The following is a 20771-nucleotide window of genomic DNA, read 5'->3' as shown; positions in this document are numbered from 1 at the left end:
TCCTACCATTGTGCGTTTTTACCGCAGGTTGAATCCTCAGCTGCAGTATTGCGCCCATGGGTGCCCATTTTGTCAAAAAAGCCCTGGTCGCCTTTTTCCGCCATTTCTTGCTTGTGAGGTCTTACTTGGGTTTTACTCATTGCGCCAAGCTAGGTTTGACCCTTTTGTTCATTTTGACTTTGGCGGGCTTCAGTGCTGAAACCCGCCTCTGGCTCCAGTTTGTCTGGCAGGGCAGGAAGTGAGGGAGGTGCCGGGAACTCCCTGTCTTTGGTCTCCTTGGTTACCTGAATGCACCCAGTGCTGATTGGCTGGCTAGCTGTCATTGGAGGACAACCACCCTGCTGTGTGTGACACAGCTAGGCTGTGCATGAATGGGAGAAACCTGCATAAAAAGCGAGGTGTCTTGAACCAAAGACAGAGTCGACCACTGGACTAAACATCAGAAGAAGGAAACTGGAAGAGAAGCTTGCTGTACCCTTCTGGACCGTTGAACTGCACAGTGAAGCCCTGCTGCAATGCTGAAGCTCCAATTTCCTATCGACTAGAGAAGCCCAGTACCAACGACTTCTTCCCTTCAGTTGGTGGGACCAACTGACCCCAAGACTAACTCTGCTGGAAAACCTCTCCCAGCTGGGTGTACTTCTTAGCTGCTGCTGGAACCGAGTGCCAGTGGTCAGGAAAACCAGAATTGAGTGCATCATCTTTAAGCCATACCCGAGCTCCAGGAAGATTCCGAGGACCCTCCTGAAGCAGGATGACCCAAGCCTGAGCCACCTCAACAGACCGCTGGACCCCAGAAGCAAGGGGAGCCCATCAAGTGTCCAAGAACTGCTGTGGTGCTATTAACTGGTAGCTGAAACCGCGAAGAGCCGCTGAATTGGAAAGAACCCATAGCTGCCGACGACCTATGAACTGCAGTGCAGGAGTCCTCCAGACATCCTCCCTCATGTCCCCACGAGTGAGGCCCAGGAACCCACGATCTGCAAGACTGCAACCAGAACAGAAGCCAGCTGGATCCTCTTCTTCCAATCTAAGGTACTGTCTTGACTAAGGAGTACTTACCTCTTTGGTCTGTAGCTTGCTTGTTCTCAATGGAGACTTGCAGTAGCTGCTTGTTCTGCAGAGTTGCTTGCAGCCCTGCCCTTCACAAGCCTAACAGCTTGTGGCCCAACAGTGATTCTTTTCTACAAACTATTAAAACATTGTGTAAGACTTATCTAAAGAAGTGCCTCAGCTCCATAGACATTGTTCAAATTGACTTTGGCATTCCTGGCTCCCTGCAGACTCTTCTGGCATTGACTTTAGTTTTAACTGTCCCTCATACGTGGTGCATACGTTTAACTTGTATTGCTGGGAAAGGTCTAACCTAGACTTCATTGGGAGATTGAAAAGTATTCACATGCTCTGAGAACCTGTTAACCTTTTTTCTCCCCTAACCTTTTCCACAACCTCAGCATTGCAGTAAGTGAAAAAAGTGATATATCAATGTCCACAGTGTCCTAGTAACTGAAGTCACCTCAGAGTGTAGAACGTGTGTGTATGTGTGTGACATCCCAAAAGGACATCTACTTGCTTATCTTAAATCAGAGGAAGTGTTAAGAAATGTATTTTTATTGTTGCATATTGTACTCTCTAAAGAAGGCCTATTTAAAACTGACCGTAAAATAGATAATTGTATTACTAGAAAACCTTGAGCATAAGTGTTATTTGAATCATTGTAATTGTGAATCTCAGTGTGACATCTCTACAGCTCATATTTACCCCTCTTGAGATAAGTCTGGCTGCTCAGTCACTCTACCAAGTTGTGTAGTAGGTGGGGTTACCTATTACCAAGAGGACAAGACTGGTGTAGTCTGCACAGGGCTACTACATAGAATCTTGCCTAACAGGGCCTTCTTGGGCAGTTAGGCTGTCTTCTCCATCCCGGCTTCTCTGGCTTCTGCCGCACCTTAGCTGGGTTGGACGACTTAGTTTTCGAGGAGGAGCTTGATCGCTGGCTGGCAATTGAAGCAGTTGGTGAGGTCGATCGTGCCCTGCCCATCGCGGGACCCGCTTGTGCCGTGACCCTGATAGAACCAGACTTCCAGTGCTTGGCCTTGTCATGGGCACCCACGGATGAGGTGCCCTCAAAGGACTTAGAAGACCGCTCCTCAGACCGGCCCATCCTGGCTGATGCATGACCCTGATCAGAGGCCTTGGCGTTCAGCCACGCCGCCAGTCTTCTGCATCTATCCTTTGTCATCTTCTTGGAAAAGCCAAGGCAGATCTCGCATTCTCCTTCCTTGTGGTCTGGATGAAGACAGTAGAAGCATTGGAGGCGTTTGCCCTCCACAAACACGTTCCATTGCCCGCACTTGGAGCAGGGCCTGAAGAGGGATCTTCTTTCATTCTTCGCCTCTATCATGGTCGGAGGGCGCGAAGTAGGCCCGATGGCCTTCTGGAAACTTCAATGATCTTTGCCCTTGAGGGGTGCTGAAGTTCACTGACAACGGAGCCACGCTGTCAGCAGTTGGCGAAAAGAGCACACAGGCTCTTTTTAGAACAAAAATAGAACAATTTTCTGTCAAAAAATGAGAAAAAAAACATAGCTCACAGAGCAAAACTCGAGGACTCCCAACACTGCAACGTGCTGTAAAAATCTGAAGATGGCTGCTGGAAAAAGGGTTTAGGGAGAGGACGGTCATCGATGGGGCAGTATAACCCAGAGAACAGTGATTGGTTTAGAGGAGAAATACAGTTTGTAAGTGAAAGTGAAATTTTTTTACCGAGGATTCCCGGCCCGACAATGGGAAATATTCATGAGCATGTGAAATCGATGCCAGACCCCGTTGCTGGAGAAAATGTATTCCCTTTCTTACTTACCTGGTAACATTTTGTTACAATTGCGAGTTTACATAAATGGCCGGTGGCAGTTGTTTCACCTTTATGACTTTGTTAATTCAGCCTTGGTAATGTCATTTCTTGCATGCTTGCTGTTTCGGAGGTCTTCCCCTGCCGTTCTAGACGGGAACAACCTCAGTGGACGTTTAGTCTTTGGCAGGAATTCTTTGGATTCCCCAACCAGGCTCCAGAGTGTCTCAAAAGGCAGGAAGCGAGTGACGAGTCCAAAACTCTGCAGCCCTTTGTCTTTCACCTTGATTGAAAGGAACCCACTCCCAGTGGGGGGCCGTCTGTCCCGATTTGACAGCCAGACCACCCCTTGCAGCAAAATGCAGGGAGAGAAGGCAGAGGTTGTGCTGCAGTTCCTATTAAAAAATCTGAACCTGGAAGCTGCTGACAAGTTGACCACTCGAGCTGAAACCAAAGAGGAAGAAGAAAAGACATCTGTAGCAATTTGCTGCGACCGGAGAGCCTGCTGTGTAACCGGACCCTGCTGTAACCCTTCCTTTCAATCGACCTTGGTGTCCCAAACGTGACGACTTCCGCCCAGAGGCTGGAGAGATCCACTAGTGTCAAAAAGATCTGCGTTTTGAGCCATACAACGGCGTGCTGCGAACCTTGCTGGGCTGCAATACCAAAATATCCTCGGACCTCAAGCAATTGCGCTGTGCATGGTCTTCCTAATCACGCTGAACCTTTGCCGGCATCCTTCTTGACCACCAGAGCCTTTATTTGAATCCTTGAAGTCCCCTCACCAGAGTGCTGGCACAGATTAGCAGCGGGAATCCAACCAGCAATATTCAGTCTTCTCCTGACTCCTGAAAAGGGCGCTAAAACCACAGAACCACTTCCAGCTGTGAAGAAACCTTTCCCTGGAGTCCACCCCGTTGATCCCTGCTGAAAATTCCCTTCCAGTGTCCTGTCTTCAGTCTTCACAACAAGGAATTCATGGACTGGATTTTTGGCTGCAGATCTTGTAGACATCAATCTGCAAATTCTTCTTCTGTGCCGAGGTACTGTGTTGGCTGGGGTATTACTTATATTAAGCCTTTTGTGATTCCTGTGAAGCTTTTGGGGAGATTCATGTGATTGGGAGTCCTCTCATTCAGTTCACCCATGCACATTGCTGGAATACCTAGGTTGTCTTCTCTGAAGTCCCTGAACCATAACTAACTCTAAAGTGAACTATTTACTTGTTTTGTAGAGACTTCCTCAGGAACTCTGACTTTTCCTACAACTGAACCCTATCTAAACCTGCCTACAGCCATCACCTATATCACTAGGGTCTCTCTTCTGCCTCAGAGAACTTGTGCAATAGACTAGGGAAGGACTGGATAAGAAAAAGATTCTGTCTTGAAAAGTATAACACGTGTTAAAAAGTAAATTATTTGTGAAAGAGTTGGTTTGGTAACGGTCCCTCTGAAATATGAGCAGTTATAAAAGTTCTTACTTTGAATGTGTTTTTCCCCTTCTTAAAAGTGTACATCATACATAAGGTTATTTTACTCACCTGTGAGTTGGTTTCCCCCCCTTCCCAAAAGTGATGCTGTTGGCTTCACCCATTTCTTTTTAGAATATGGGTGTATACATTTACAATCTGGGTCTTACTTCCCCTGACCTGCTGCATAGCCTGTCTAGAATAAGTCTGCCTTGGGTTTTACTTACCTTGAATAGCTGTGTGCAATTCTTAATAAGTGTATTGTGGGTTTTAGTAACCTGGGTCTGCCTTGGGCCATCCTAAAATAAGTTAAAGATGTATTGCTTACCTAAGTCTGTGTTCCGCTGATCTGAAAAGCAACTGTAATAGTCTGTTATAACATTAGGTTATACTCACTTGGTAGAACAGAGGGTTATCCTAAATATAGTTATCGGTTCATACTGTTACATGAATTTGTGTTCCACTAACAGGGTTGGTTTACTAAGTGATTTCTTAACTCATTGTCACTCCATGACTGACATGGTCTACTACCCTTGAATTACTGATTGTATTCAAAAAGTATATGTAACCACATTCTGAATGTGTTAGTGTGTTATAGGTCTGACTCGCCTTGAACTGCTGATTGCTATTCTTAATAATGTAATACTTTGGGTTGTATCCCTTAAGTAGTAAGTTGTTTTTTTAGAATTATGTTGATAATGTGATTGTACTTATTTACCCAAGATTCATGTTGGCCTACTTGTATTTAAATAACACTTGTATTGTTACAATACATAGTTTTTGTTTGGACCATATGTATGCTACAATTTCTTTGTACCAAGCTACAGCCATCTCTCCCTCCTAAGATAAGCGTGGCTGCTCTGTCCATGCTATCTCATTCTCAGGCGGTACAGCCTTATACTAAGAGTGGAGCTCATGTACTGCCTCAGATGTATGGTTTTTGCGAGGTCTTGGTAGGACTTTAGAAAAACGGTTCCAACAGTTACTAACAAATTCACTGATTTTAAAGTAAAATGTATGTTCTCAATTTCTATACATTTTAATGTGATTTTGTAAATAGACTATTAACATTAACCAAAAGCTGATTTTTGCCTAGTTTTAAAATTTAAAGTGTATGATTGTCTTCTTTGTGAATGATGTGTAACAATGTATATATGTATAATGTAATGACACTTTCAATGATTCAATTTTATGTTTGATTACATAGTTCAAAAGGAGGATTCATTTAACCAGACGCACTTTATAAAAAAACAAATATATTTATATGGCATACATTACTCACTGTAATTGTATTTCTGATGCTTGTATCTGCTTAGATTCACATGCTATGCATAGGCCAACATCTAGTGATAGTCGCAGAGTATTAAATGATTTGTTTTCGAAACTCGAAACGGGACACCAACTGGGCATGTTAGTAATACTATCCCTAGTGTGACGTCTACTGTACCCATGGTCCGTCACGTGTCGAGGTCCCTCAGATTGTTTTGTTTCTGACATAAGGTTAAATGAAGTCTGGCGTCGGAGGACCCAATCCCCTCGAAATACGATTATGGTGAGTCATTTATGCCTTCTGAGGCTTGTGGATCTGCTTAGATCACATGCCAAGCATAGATCAGCAAGTAGTACCTGGAGAAGGAGGTGGGTTGTGAGAAGGTGCAGCAGCAAATATATGTTTTAACACTGCTTGTCCCACCTGTGAGTCTGCTTTCGAGTGTGTGTCAATCCAGTAATGCTGAGCAAATGTATGCATGGAGCTCCAAGTAGCTGCTTTGCAAATTGCGTCTAAGGGAACATATGCAATAAATGCTAAAGTAGCTCTTGTACCTCTGGTAAAGTATGCTCCATGTGTAAAAGGTAGAGTTTAATTTGATAGTAAGTAGCAAAGCTGTATGTACTTGACTATCCATCTGGAGATAGCATTCTTTGAATTATGTTCTCCTGCCCTACCAGGTGATATGGAAACAAAGAGTTGGTCTGTTTTCCTTAGGGGTTTAGTTGTATTCATGTAGTACAAGACCGATCTCCTTACATCCAAAGTATGGGGGCTTTCAGCAGAGTTAGATGGTCTTTGGAAAAAAAGTAGATAGTTCAATGGATTGGTTTACATGGAACTTAGATATGGATTTAGGTGAGAATCCAGGGTGTGTTCCGAGAACCACCTTGTCTTTGTAGATGACAATGAAAGGGTCTTGTACTGATGGTGCCTGTAGCTCACTGACTCGTCTTCTCAAGGGGATAGCTACTAGAAAGGTAGTCTTGTAAGTTCGGTGTTTTAGGCTGGCCTTGAGCATTGGCTCAAAGGGCGGACCCATGATCTTTGGGAGTACCATGTTAAGGTCCAAACCTGGTGATGGGTTTGACATTGGAGGGTATAGTCTCTTTACTCCCTCCATTATTGCTTTGATAACGGGTACCTTCCACCAAGACACGTTTTGGGAAGCATTTTTAAGTGGACAGAGCCGCTAGGTGGAATGTGATGGAATTAAATACTAAACCAGAGTCTAGTAAGTAAAGCATATAGTAGAGAATGTTAGATGGTGAACATTGAATTGGATTTTGGTTTTGTGATCTGCACCAGACAAACCTTTTCCACTTGTTAAAGTAACAGTGCCTAGTGTTGTGTTTGTGTACTTCCTTGAGGATATCCATACACCTTTGAGGAAGGTTTGAGAGCCCAAATTCTATGACTTTAGGAGTCAAGCTGCCAAGTTCATGGGGTGTGGGTGGAGTGTTGTCCCCTCGTGTTGGGAAAGCATGTTGAAGGGGCACAGAAGTCTGATTGGTTTGCACACTCCTAATAATTAGGCTTTTATATAGCGCTACAAACCCTCAGGTATCCGAGCGCTGCTTATTATTACCCACGGTGTGTGGTGCTCATTTATCGACCTCGGAAGGATGAAAGGCTGAGTTTGGCCCCGCCGGGATTCGAACCTGCGTTAACAGGCTCTGCACGGGTGTCAAAGCGAGCGCTCTACTCGCTGTGCCACTTGACCGGCTAGTTTGAATAGGTGTGGAAACCAAGGTCGTCATGCCCACCTAGGGGAGATTAGGATCCGAGTGACTTGGTCCAGGTGCATCTTGTGCACTATCCTGCTGACGAGTGATGTCGGTGGGAAAGCATAAGCAAATTTCCCTGACCAACTCATCCAACCACGGATGCAAAGTCTGGCCATTTTGCGTTTAGGCTTGTTGTGAATAAATCTAGAGTTGGATGACCCCAGAGGGAGAATATTTCGTTTACAATGTCTTTGTGGATTTGCTACTTGTGTTCCAATCGGAGGGCTTCTGCTCAGAGTGTCTGCTAGAACACCGAGTTCCCCTGGAACGTGTTGAGAGACTAGAAACATGTTCCGCTTGAGTGCCTACTTACGCATTTTCTGGGATAGCTTGGACAGAGTGTGTATGCCTGTCTGCTTGTTTAGGTAAAACATGGCAGTGGTGCCGTCTGTGAGGACTTGCACTGTTCGACCTGCGAGATGCTTTTGAAACGCTTGCAGTGCCTTGAAAGTGAGGCGTCTGTTAGAATCGCTTGAAATGGTGGATTACGAAAGGGTTTTCCCTTTAGCAAGTGGTCATTTGACCACCAGCGAGGAGCTTGTGTGTAGGGATAGCCAAACAACCAGTAGGTTGTCCCACTGACCGCTTGCCCGAGACCATTGTTTTGCTAACCACTCCTGCATCGGATGCAGTCACACATGTGGAACTAGATAGATGCATGAGGCCATCATCCCAAGCAGGTGCATTGCCTTGCATACTGTTATCTGGCAAACAGCTAGATGGTGAGGTACTTGAATGTTTTGTACTCTCTCGTTTGAGTGCAATACTAACTCCGCTTGAGTTTTTATGATTTCTCCCAGGAATTGTTTTACTTGACTGGGGACGAGGCTTGATTTTTTCTAGTTGATCGAGAATCCCAATTGGAACAACAGATTGATTGTTCTTTGGGTATTGTACTTCCATATTTGAGGAGTCCCTCCCGTTACTAGCCAGTCGGTTATATAAGGGTACACTGGGATTGACTCTCTCCGAAGGTGTGGCGCCACTGCTGGTACCTTTGTGAACACTTTTAGAGCTGAAGCTATGCAGAAAGGGAGCTCATTGAATTGGTAGTGTTTTCCTGCTATCTGGAAGCAAAGATCCTTTCTGTGCAATGGGAGCATTGAAATATTAAAGTGTGCATCTTTCATATGCACTGTTACCATGAAATCCCCCGTTTTAATAGAGGAATTACCTCCTGGAGTGTTGTCATGCAAAATTTCTGTGCCTTGACATGTGTGTTCGCTGGGGGCAGGACTAGTACATGGTGCATTGTTAAATCCTTCTTTGGCACAAGGGAGTACGTTGAATAGATATCCTTGTTTACATGGTTTGCTGAGACTATTTCTATGGTGTCCTTTTCCAGCATGGTTTTCCCTTCTTCCACTAATATGAGCCTTTCTTCTGGTGTCATTTTTCTGTGTCTTGGCGGTGGTTGAGTGGTTTCTGCAGAGGTTCTATAACACCCACTTGTCCAAAGTGATCCCCTCTCCTGTGTGGGTGAATTGAGAAATGCAACCTCCTACTGAAGTAGCATGGGAGGGGACCTGGAGCAGGGAGTCATTGTTTGGGGCCGGTGTAGCCTCTGGTGGAGGAGGCCCTTCCTCTCCTGGACATTTTGTAGCCTCTTTGAAAACCACCGGACGACGTTCCCTCTGAGTTGCCCCACAATGGTGATTGGTTTCCCTGACCCCAGCTAGGGGAGCGTTGAGAGCCCGGTCCACAGAAAAATCTTCTTGTGTTGAATGACCCTCTATGGGCAAAAGGTTTATTAGAGAGTTGTCCCAATGACAAGGCATTTGGCACAATGGGCATATTAAGCAATGTGGCCTGCGTTTCCAGCTTGAAGACTGACTGCCTTAACCAGGCATGGCGTATAACTAAAGAGTCTTCTGCTATGATACAGCCTGCATTGTCAGCGGCATCCAAATTATTTCTTTAATGTAGTTGGCCACTTGATTGTCCTCTGAAACAGTTTTTAATAGCTGAGATGTGGCTCTGGGACGGCTTTAATCTGTTGTTCTAATGAGTCCCACATATCGCACCCATAGCTAGCCAGAAGAGTGGTATTATTGGCAATTCTGATTTCATAGGCAGCAGAGGATGCCACTTTTCTGCCAAAGGTATACATTTTCTTCCTTTCCTTGTCAGGTGGAGCCTCAGCGGAGGCCAGGTGCAAGCCCGCTCTCTTCTTGGTGGTGGCGATGACCAGGGAGTCAGGTTTTAATTGACCTCCGATATACAGAGGGTCAGTAGGGGGTTGGATACTCCTTTGTATCGACTGAAGGAGAAGATTGAATTGTGAAGCAGACTTGTCTCCGAGAATGCCCTTCACAAAATCCTTGTCGAGTTGGGTCTCTCGAGGATCAGTTTGTTGAACTGGAGTTGATTATCTATAGGTGAGTCAGCCACTTGCTGATCCTGGTGGTCTGGGTACTGGATGACGTAAATATCTGAGTCGTCATTGTCGGAATATTGGTCCTGATTATACTGGTCGCCCTGGAAACCAGGATCCTGAGAATCTGAGGGGTCCACAATTTAAAGAGCTTAAGAGGGATCTTGGAACTGGGAGGTAACCCGAGTTTGGGTGGAGGTGCTGGGTTGGAAAGTGTCTATTTGAGGCACCTTAGAAGGTGGCTCGTCCCTGGCTTCCCTTTCCATCTGTGCAGAACCGTGAGGGCTTGAAAACTCTTAAGGGTGACGGTCCATAAATTCCACGAAACAGGATATTCTCCTCATCACACTACGAAGCTTTCAGGGGTCCATTAGTGGACATGGGGAATACAGGAGGGACAGGAGTGTCTTGAAGGGGTGTATGTTATTTATGACTTGGAGCCCCTTATAGGGTGTCTTTGGATGGAGTATAGCCACTATCCTGTGATGGAGGGGGCCAAGATGGTATAACTGTATACATTTTGGATGATTTCGACTTCTTGGACCTTAGAAGCGTGGCTGGGATGTGTTTATTGATCAGGAACAGGGCATTGAAAGTTTTAATTTCGAAGCATGCCCTTCTAAGGCCTTTTCAGGTGTGGTGTCTGAAACGTGCCTATTCGGCACCTGTTTCAGAGACCTGTCATGCAAATGTGATCGGGATGGCACAGAGGACAGAGATGATTTGGAAGACTTCTCCTTAGACACTGCATGGCCATGAACGGTCGATGATCAGGTCGGCGTTCAGCCGTGGGCTATGTCCTTAATGTGTTGTGGTGTATGTGCTTTTGCCGCCTGTGTTCTCTGTAACAGGACAGCTGGCCTGCTTAAAGAAGTTGGGGGTGCACATGGGATCATTCAGAATTCCGATCGCCCTCGGTGTCACTTAGGACGCCAACTCTGGCATTGCTGGATTCCCCCGCCACGTCTATGGAGGCCTCGGCCTGCATTGTGTGTGCGGGCCATCGATTGGTTAGACGGTCCATTAAAGTCTTAAGAGTCTGCAGGATTTGCAGTTTTTTTCAGGGGGATCCGTTGGAAAGCAACGATTGCACACTTTGTGAGTGTCTTTCCAGGGGTGGTACTTATTACAAGATGGGCAGGATTTAAATGGTGTGTTTTCCATAGTTAGTGGAAAAGGCAACACAGCGACGGCAGAGAATAGAAGGGTTCAGATTAGGCATTCTCTAAAGACGAAGAAGTGTATGACCTCCACCCCCATTGTCCCCACTGTAATGGCCCGAGGCCCGGTGAGGCTTGTGTAGGTCGCAGTCAACATCCATCGAGAACTTTAGTCAGTCCAAATCCACCAAAGATGTTCTTGGTGTGGCGGGTGGCTGTAACGAAAGGATAGGTAAAACAATCTATTATTAAACTTTATAAATCAAAGGCGTAAACCAGAAGAACTCTGCAAACTAGCGCCCGACTACGGTGGCGGAAAAAACAGAGTGACATTGACGCATGAAGGACCATGGGTACAGTAGACGTCATACTAGGGATAGTATTACTAACACACAGTCAACGTCCCTTTTCGAGTTTCGAAAACAAATGACAATACTTTGCGACTACAACTAGATGTCGGCCTATGCATAGCATGTTATCTAAGCAGATCCACAAGCCACAGAAATATATATATATATTTTACTATTTAGTATTGTGTTATACTATTACCTGCTGTTAGTATTTTTTTCATAGTGTGTTCTTTGGCCATAAATTAAGTGTTTTTGTACTTACCTGTACAAGTGTAATACTTGATTGCTTACTTTGTTGGACTCATTGTGGACCTCTTACCACACTCACTCACTCTTGAGACTTAGCCTTAGCCACTCGCCATGCTACCTTGATTGGTTTGGCTACAACTTCCAGAGTTGTCCCTGTTCACTATAAATAGTTTGGCCGCCTACACGCTGTTCACCAGGCCAGAGTTTAGGAATCCAGACGACCAGTAAGATGGAAGTCACAAGCAATATTACCTAGCTTCAGAAGTCCAATTCCCCCAAGAAGAGTGGGGCCTTGTGCTCAAAAAAGTCACAATGTTTCTTACCAGAATATATCTGATGCAGGTATGGTACTTGTGTTGGTGATTGTTGAAAAGAAGAGATGCAACAAAGTTACTGGGTAAGTAAAATGTGTCATGTTTCAGGTTTTACTCTTTGGGTGCGACAACCAAAAAGCAGTGGAATGGAATGATACAAAGAGACCTAGGAACAACAGAGGGAGACAAATGCTTTGATTTTAATTAGCTCCCTGACTCCAATTTTCCCAGATGACTTGGTACAAGGATTCTTCCGGTCAGGTGCAGGAGCAGAGTGCAACCTTTGGTGATGGAGAAATGCAGAATGCATCAATTTGGACGTCTGCATGAAACTACACAGGACAAGAGGAAGGTGTTTTCCGGCAACGGCAACCACACACAGAAGGAGTCCTTCCAGAGCAGAATCCCTTGAAGCAGTGATGCTAATATTTATCAGGAAGGTGACTTATACCATAAACTGGCGACCATCAAAGTTCCTGCTGCAAATGTGGAACAGCGACGGTTGTAGTGAGTTTGCTCAATGGAGGTCTGGACAGTCCACTGGGTGGTCCAGGGACACTTCATAAGGTTTAGGACGGCTGGATTGTCGAGAGCACATTGAGACTGGTTGGTCCAGGGGTTGAAGCACTGCAGAGAGCCTTCGCAGATCAGGTAGTACAATAGGGCTTCAAAGGGCCAGACGCAGGAAGGGATGCTGGGCCTCTTCCAGAGTCTTTTTCAGATCTTCAGTCAGCTGTTCTTTTACGAGGGATTATAGGCTCCAATCCTGATCCGAAGAAATGGCTGCAGGAGGAGTCCTCTTATCCAAATTTTACCCTGGAAGCAAGTCCAAACCCACCAATGCTAAGGCTATGCACCATTCAAACAGCCAGTAGTTGTCCAATCAGGACACACAAACACGCACACTTTACAGGGCAAGTGCATTACCTTATATTGGATTTCCTGACCTGGCAAGACATTTATTTTATTTATTTATTTTACATTTATATAGCACACATACAGCCCAAGGGCATCACAGCACTGTTGCTTGTGGGTTGCTTGGTTACAGGGCAGACTTATACATGTAATTCAGTTAGACATTTCAAATGAAAAACGATTGTGAGATACATGGACACATAATACATTGCAAGACAGGTGCTCAAGGGTTTGTGAGGCAGAACTAGTCTGTGCTTATGCAAAGAGTAATGTTTTCACGGCTTTGCGGAATGCTAAGAGAGTCTTCTCCTCTCAGGGGTGGTGGCAAGGCGTTCCATAGTAGGGCCGATAGGTAAGGGAAGAAGTCGTCCAAACTTCAATATGGCCAAAGAACAAGCAAACATCTCCTGGTGTGGCCATTTCAGTAGGCATACTCAGTAAATGCAAATGTGCACACTAGAAATAACACAAAAATTGGAAAATGTAATTGCTGCCACCAGCTTGTCTTCAGTCACCAAAATGTGTAAAAGGCTAGGGTGATACAAAATTATCCCCATTACACTGCATTGTAAATTGCTGTGTGCAATGTTAAAAGTTTTTTAAAAAGTAAAAGACAAAAAGGGAAACAGTTTCCCAGTACTGATCGTCTGAAGGACTGATCATTTTCACCAGTACAAATAAACAAAAAGGCAGGGAAGGTAAGCTACAGGCTTTACTTCTCCTCAAAAAGTCAAAACAGATTAAAAAAACAATGCAAAAAGATTGGGGCCCATAGAAACTATGGATGGAAAGTTGCCGAAAGAGAAATCTGTCTAACAGTGAGGAACCATAGGGGCTCTAAGGGGGCTCCCCCTGGGGGATCCAATCAGCATATTTTCCGGGTCCAGTAGGATGAATTATTGTCAGAGGGGGTGTCGGGGGGTGCAAGTGAGAATGATAAAAATTATATTGATAGATACATAGCAAACGGCAAGACAATGACAGGCTACGGCATATCTTGCAATGTACCTCTTAGAAAGCGAAGCCACTTGGGTAAGATGTCTGTAGCCTTGGTCTGGATGAGGACCTTGCGACTGTAAAGAGCAACGCTTGAGCCCAACTCCCGGCTAACATCAAACATGGATGGCTTCTGTCGACAAGAATAAGAAGGCTAGGTGAGTTAATGGAAGTGGTGTATGGGGAAACAGGGAATCCCTTGACGGATGTACCTAGTGATCATAAAGGCAGACATACACCCACCCACTAAGTGATCTGCACACTTACAAAAGCAAATCATTACAGTGGGATATTTCCTAATTATTGTAATCATCATCACAAGTTTTTGGTATAAGCAAGAGAAGCGGGGGAAAGAAGAAAAATAAAATAAATTACTGAAATTAGGTTTGTAAACTGATGCATGAGGGGACTAAAAGTGACATGAAAACAAGCATTTTTGATAAGCAAGATCTTATACTCTTGAAATAAATCAATTGCATGCCTATGGTTAAGAGGCTCTTACCATCTCTGGGACGTAGAAGATGCTGCGGATGTTGAGTGGAGCATCAGTCTTGTAATGCAGGGTATAACGTGGCTTGTCATAGGCCTGAGCGATATAACGATAAAACTCCTCATGCTGCCACTCACCAATATCCTTACTATCCATCATCCAAAGAGCCTGCAGAGACACTGTATACATTACTATCAACATGGCAGATACCCACTCCATCACATCCAATCCTCTGTTCAAGCACATCTATATGTGCCAAAGTAACTGTTGACTACTGCACCGTTATGGTTTCCAGCCTTATAACGCCTCTGAGTCACCATTACTGAATTGCATAAACATTTTCAAACAGAAAAATTAACTTTACACATTGATGAGATAGGAGCCAAACAAAGACCCTGACCCCAGGGTAGTGTAGCACTTCCTCACCTTGTTGTTGAAACTTCATCTGTTACTCCAGGCCATTGCCTCTGTCTATGCCCAGATCATGGAAACAACCCCTGATAGCAAACTCTACTTAGTACCCAGAGTAGCAGATGAAGGAAGAGAACTGGAAGAAGTAGGCCAACTATGATACTTTGCTGCCTGCATTTATGGCTGCATTTATTATTGGACCAGGACATCCATCATCTGGGCAGCCATATGACCATTTATAACGATGAAACAGGATGGGCTGTATGCCTGGCTCACCCACCACGCCTGAGGAACCTGCAAGATGGTACCCTGCTCTGGTCTCGGACTTCATGAACACCCAAGTAGGAGTATATAATTAAATTATGTTGTTGACGACTTCAATGATCATCCACACCTGGGTTGGTTCTGCGCTCCTCTGTCCCTTCCAACCACAGCCCACCATTGGCTGGTCTCTCTCTCCTAACAGATGGGGTGGTTCTGAGCTCTACATACTGCCCTCCCTTTCGCCCTCTGGCCTTACTGGAGTGACTGCCATCCCTCTCACCCATATCCCCTTACAGCTCATGGCTGGCTCTGGACTCATTCACCCACCACCACTACCAGTATATCATGTGCATACCCTACACTATTCTCATTGGTTTATCTTCCCTTAATGCCCATGTCTTTTAAATTGTAAAGAACCCAGCAATAGAATTACTACAGTCATGCTTTGCTCTATGTTCTGTGCGTTTTTTCAAAACACCATCTGCTATCACCAATAAACACAAATATTACTCTTCACAGAAAAATGTATTCCTCCATCGGAATAGAGTCCTCACCTGCAAGGTGTTTATTCGCCGCCCATTGAGGAAAAGAGGAAAGCTGATAAAATTGCTGTATTTTGTCACCACATCTGATGAGAAAGTAAAATGAAGAGAAGGTCATGTGTACTGTGTTCAGCCCCATAAGGTGATCAGATTAAACTGTTTTGGTAAGATAGTTGACAGCGAAAGGCGAACAACATCATTATTTATGCAATTTAACATTATCATTTGAGATTTTGACCTCACTTTTAAAAAAGGGATTTGCTGCCTAAAAGCCTGAATCTCTGATCATTTCAATCTTAACTATGACTCTGCTACCTAAAGAGTGAACATGTGCAATCAGGACAACCTAAAACAGTGATCAGTGGGAGGGGGTTGGCTTTTTTTAATCCAAGCACTTGGGGCTGCATGGAACCATTGGGCGGTCATGCTGCCAGAGTTTGGGCCAAGTACAACCTTTAATTCTTGAAGAAAATTGAGCTTCCTGAACAGGAGTTTGTGAAATTTAAAAAAAGGACATGTTCATCTAAAACCATGAGACTTCGAAGATCTGTATGACACGAAGGCATATTGTCAGACTCCTGAATAAAATTAACACTGCTTATGAGAGCAGACGCCACGGATGAAGCGATTCATACCATAGCTATTTTTTTCCACCATATCTGGTGCCAGTGCCCAGGTAAAATTAACCATTAGGAAGAATAGTTAAATATCTGGCAGGGGTGAAGTAGTGCCAACTGACCAAGTAACCCAAATTATGCCTGCTGCGGGTGCTTACGAAGAAGAAATCTCAACAATTTCTGGGGCTGGAGCTGACCGAGAGGCAGTAAGAAAGGTGGCCAGAGTTCTGGAATCTGTATATGTCCTGGCCAAATGTGCTACTGGATTTCTACACTCTGACCTCGTGGAGGAGGCCAGCCTAGTTAGTGAACAGGGAAAACTCTGGGAGCTGTAGTCAAACCAATCAAGTTAGCATGGAGAGTGGCCAAGGCCAAGTCTCAGGAGGTTGAGCCTGGTAAAGGGACCACAATGAGTCCACACAGTGCACACTCAAGGATTACACTTGGATAGTTATAAAAATAGCATATTTATGGCCAAAGAACACTATGAAAATGACTATGCACAGGTAATACTATCAAACTAATAATAGGATACATATATACAGACCCAGTAGTCCGTGCAAAAAAAAATCACAATGTCCTCAAACGACAATACTGAAAGGGAAGGCAGTGGTAATTTGCAATGGAAGTCAACAAGAAAACAACCCTAACCTGGAAAGTCTGAACTAGTGTTGACTGGGGCCTTGGGCCCAACAAGCTCAAAATTTCCAGAAACATTGGGAGTTGGAAAAAAAACTAGGAGAAAGGTTTTGGGGATGGGAAAATGGTTCCAGACCATAGATTAAGTTATGTACTAGAGAATAAAACTGTTCCTAGCTTTTGACAAGTTTTGTCAAAGCCAAAACAATTGTAAAACATGGGGGTGCTAGAGAGCCCGCAGCCAAGATGACTGGTTCTCCTTGAGCTCTGCGCATGATCCGCTGAAGGGGGAGGCCAACACTGTACCCACCAGGATAATGAGAGCCCCAAAGGAGGGGGCACATATCTATTTGGGCTGCCGATCTGCACCCTAACGGCGCCAGAGAAACTGTGCAGTCCGTGCCACCGGGGAGACCCGGGCGGACGAAGGAGCAGATACCGCAAGGGCACGGAATCACAGTCAAAACAACTGCTGGTAACGTAGCTACCGGTGCCCGATATGGTCTGGAGCAACCTGGCAGAGCGGAGAGGCTGAACCCCAGTAACAAACACCAGGAGCGAGTGTGAAGGAGCAAGCGAGCAGAGAACAACCAGCCCTGCATCAGGAGCCACTCTGAGGGGATCAGCAGTGAATATGCCATACCCTGCATAGTACACGAGACCGAAGGAAACCTGTTGCTAATATGTGTGTTCTCTGCATATACCATGCCTCTATAGCTGTACCTCACTATAATAATGTTGTGATGACAGTCTTGAGACGTGAATCAATCAAAGTTTAAAAAAAGAATACACAATTGTAAAAGTATTTTAAAAAACTTGTAGTGGTGGAGATCGGGGTGCAGGTGAGTACCGCTGTAATTTACCGCCACTGCACCCACCCTCCGTACTCTTGTTTTTTCCTCAGACTTCATAGGTTGATGGAGGGTCGTCAGAGGTCTGCTTTCCCGCCATTGGTTCCGGTCCAAGAAGCCCGGGAACAGCCACTGCAAGGCGAAGTTCCAGTTGGATCCAGGAGCTGGTGCAACCTGTTTCAGTGGATGAATGCAGACCAAACTGATGCAGCACTACTCTAGGCACTTGTCCAGATGCGGGAAAGCCAGTTTGAACGAAGGTTACTGATACACAGCAACAGGAGGGGACACAGATGTTGTGGTCAGAGTCTGCCTCTTATCTCAGGTCCCGTTGATGCTGGAACGCTGAACTTTCGCAGGATGGACTCTTGTAGCACAAGCTGAGGCTCCCCAAAGCCGAAACACAGAATGACGCCTCTACCATGGCAGCCCAAAACTGGAGTTGGTCAGCCCACAGGATGGTCCAGGGTGCCTCCGAATACTCCAGACGGCAGGGCACCGAGCAGATGCCAGGAATGGTTGGTCCCACCACTCCAAAGCTTGAAGCTCCACCGAAAGACTACTAAAGATCACCAACCAGACAGAACTTCTGGGACTGCAGCAAAAGTTGGCCACTAGACCCGAGTGTAGTATAGGCTCATACAAAAGAAACCCCATAGCACTGCCAGTACCTTACTACTAGGATGGTTTTTCAAAGTCACTAAATGAGGTATGTTTGGGAGTTTTACATAAGTTACTGTCTGTGACAAAACTTAGAAAAAAGCCCACCTTGGATGTACAGGGTTCAAACTCCTAGGTTTGCCTGTGCCGCACAAAGATTTGGTAGAATGGCTGAGCAGCTAAGCTTAGTCTACAGGAGAGGAAGGCTGTAGGAAGGCACCAATAACTCAGACCATACACGTATTCAGGGAAACACTGATGCACTTAAAAGTTATATAAAAATAGTAATGTATCATATATATGGTACACTGTTAGATATTTGCAAAACACAGTAACAGATGTAGAACACAATTGCAAGTTTCCTAAGTAATAGACCCTAGCTCTAATAACTTCTAGAATAACTTGTACAGTAGCAAATCTCTTAGTAAAACCATCTCAAACATATGTGCACACTTTCCCAACTTGTAATAACATTTAGAACTTTGTTCCCACCGGTCTTAAAGAATCCAACCCTATTTTATGAGAGTCTCACAATGTCTCACAATGTTCAGAGGAGAACTGGGTCACCAGTGGTTAGGTGTTGAGCAGGATACAGTGTTCAGGGTTCAAAAGTGGTAGAGTCCGTCATGATCTCTTCAGGGTTTAAAGGTAGGTAAAGTTAGGTTTTTCAAGTCAAGGAAGCCTAGGGGTTTCCTTGTGGAGTTGCCTTAAGGACAGTGTCCCAAAGCAGGAGAGTACAATGGTTTGTCCACCCCAACGTATCTCTAGGGGAGCTCTGAAGGGGTCTGAGATACATCTAGCTGCGGCTCCCAGTTAAGAGAATTTACAAAAGGGGGGTCCGAAGGGGCAACCCAGCCCAAGGCCAAAAGTATAACTCCAATCAAACACTCCGAAGAGACATAAAAAGGTCACCTATAAAAAGAGTTAAAGACTAGGTGAGAGGGGGAAGTTCTGGGGTTGACACAGGTCGGGAAGATTTATCATAAATATGAACATCTTACCCAACAGCCACCGCACACAGATGACAGTAGGCGCCCTTCCAGTCACGTTTGAAGACGACCTTCCAGAGAAGAATCCCATGAAGCTGGGAGGCTGAAATTCGTCAGGAAGGAATACAGCCGAAGTTCCGGCTGCAAATGCGGACCGGCAATGGTTCTAGCGAGGTAGCCCACTGGAGAGCTTGTCAGTCCACTGGGTAGTCCAGGTACACTTCCGAAGGTTCAGGGCGCTGAATCCTTGAGTACATGTCGAGACTGGTTGATCCCACCAATACAGGGGTTGAAGCACTCAATACTTAACTTGGGGGCATTGATCAGCCACTGATTGCAGCGTCGGGGAACACGGTTTCCCATTATGAAATTCATTATTTGTTTTAAGCTGCACACATCCCCTTACAGTAAAATGTGACAGGGGTACTTTGTAACTTGTTCTTTTGATTTAAGTAACATTGCTGTCACTTGCATGATGTGCAAACAAATACCAGTGCCATGGGCAGGATTATTTTCAAGAGGCTGACAGCCTACACACCTGTAGTCCAAATTAATTAGGATATATGAAACGAAAACATTTCCACAGGTTCATAAATTCATCAAAAAATAGATATCTCTTTATTATTAGATTATAATTTTAAAAAATGCTTTAAAGACACCTTTTTATACACTTCTAATACATGGGATGTATCCAATTTCATGCATAAACATATTTCATTATTTGAATTGGACTAATAACACATCAACGACCATCATCTTAGGACGATATACTTGGAAAATGCAATTCTGTGACACGTGGAAGCGTGCATCACCACTCACTAATCTAAATGGACACACTGTGTTTTGGCCACACTAGAGTAAGTTCATCAAACTCCCTCTTGGTGAAAACGGCCTTCATCAGGACACACGCATTCAAAAAAGCCATCCAATGGATTCACCCATGAGGTTAAGTAGAATTATTATGTGGCAACTTCATGTTGATCTGCAACTAAATGAGACAATAATTAGACATTTCTAATTTGTTCATCCCCAATATTCTTATTGTTGATATACAGTCACGTCAATGAATATTTCATGCCATGCCTTGGTGAGCATCTTGTTTTTACCAAAGCATAATTTGCCTTCTCTTCTGGTTTCACAATTTGACTGGTGTACCATATGTGAGGGTGCAGAAGTAAGGCTGCAACAAAGGTGGCATATTTTTGGCCAGAAACATTTTTATGTAAAAAGGGGTTGCAAAATGCCTCCATCCCTAAAACAAAGAGGGGGTTCCCTGCATCTACGAAAACGAATTAAACTGTTAGAGTGTCCAAATTATAAAGCCTGTCCCTGTTGGGTCTCAAAAAGCTCATTTCTGTCCTCAACACGAATAAAAAACTAACTACGCATGGATGATCTCTTCTCAAAGTAAAGATGTTCTTTGTGAGTTCAATAAACAGAACAGTTCCCAGACTCTTGGGTAAAAATGGCACAAATACATTTTTTCAAAAGCTGTAGGTACCAAGGTTAGGGTTCTAAACCTTTCCCCTAGATTCCTTGATCAATGTGCCTTGATCCTGTTGGGCCTTCTCAGGT

At 44.7% G+C, this 20771-nt stretch overlaps 1 protein-coding gene across 2 annotated transcripts in view; it reads right to left on the bottom strand.

Annotated features, from left to right (window-relative positions):
- Window positions 1-20771, bottom strand: part of TRAP1 (TNF receptor associated protein 1) — a 666365-nt gene that overhangs the window by 422026 nt on the left and 223568 nt on the right. For both annotated transcript variants that reach the window (XM_069646853.1, XM_069646854.1), the window contains 3 exons: window positions 15453-15526; window positions 14236-14391; window positions 13746-13866 (listed from right to left, as the gene is read on the bottom strand). In XM_069646853.1, the coding sequence (XP_069502954.1) occupies window positions 13746-13866; window positions 14236-14391; window positions 15453-15526 (351 nt within the window). The remainder of the gene's footprint in view (window positions 1-13745; window positions 13867-14235; window positions 14392-15452; window positions 15527-20771) is intronic.

The sequence above is a fragment of the Ambystoma mexicanum genome, chromosome 2q (genome assembly GCF_040938575.1).
Source record: "Ambystoma mexicanum isolate Mex_15411 chromosome 2q, UKY_AmexF1_1, whole genome shotgun sequence".
Lineage (NCBI taxonomy): Eukaryota > Metazoa > Chordata > Amphibia > Caudata > Ambystomatidae > Ambystoma > Ambystoma mexicanum.
This window is presented reverse-complemented; position numbering and strand designations above follow the sequence as displayed.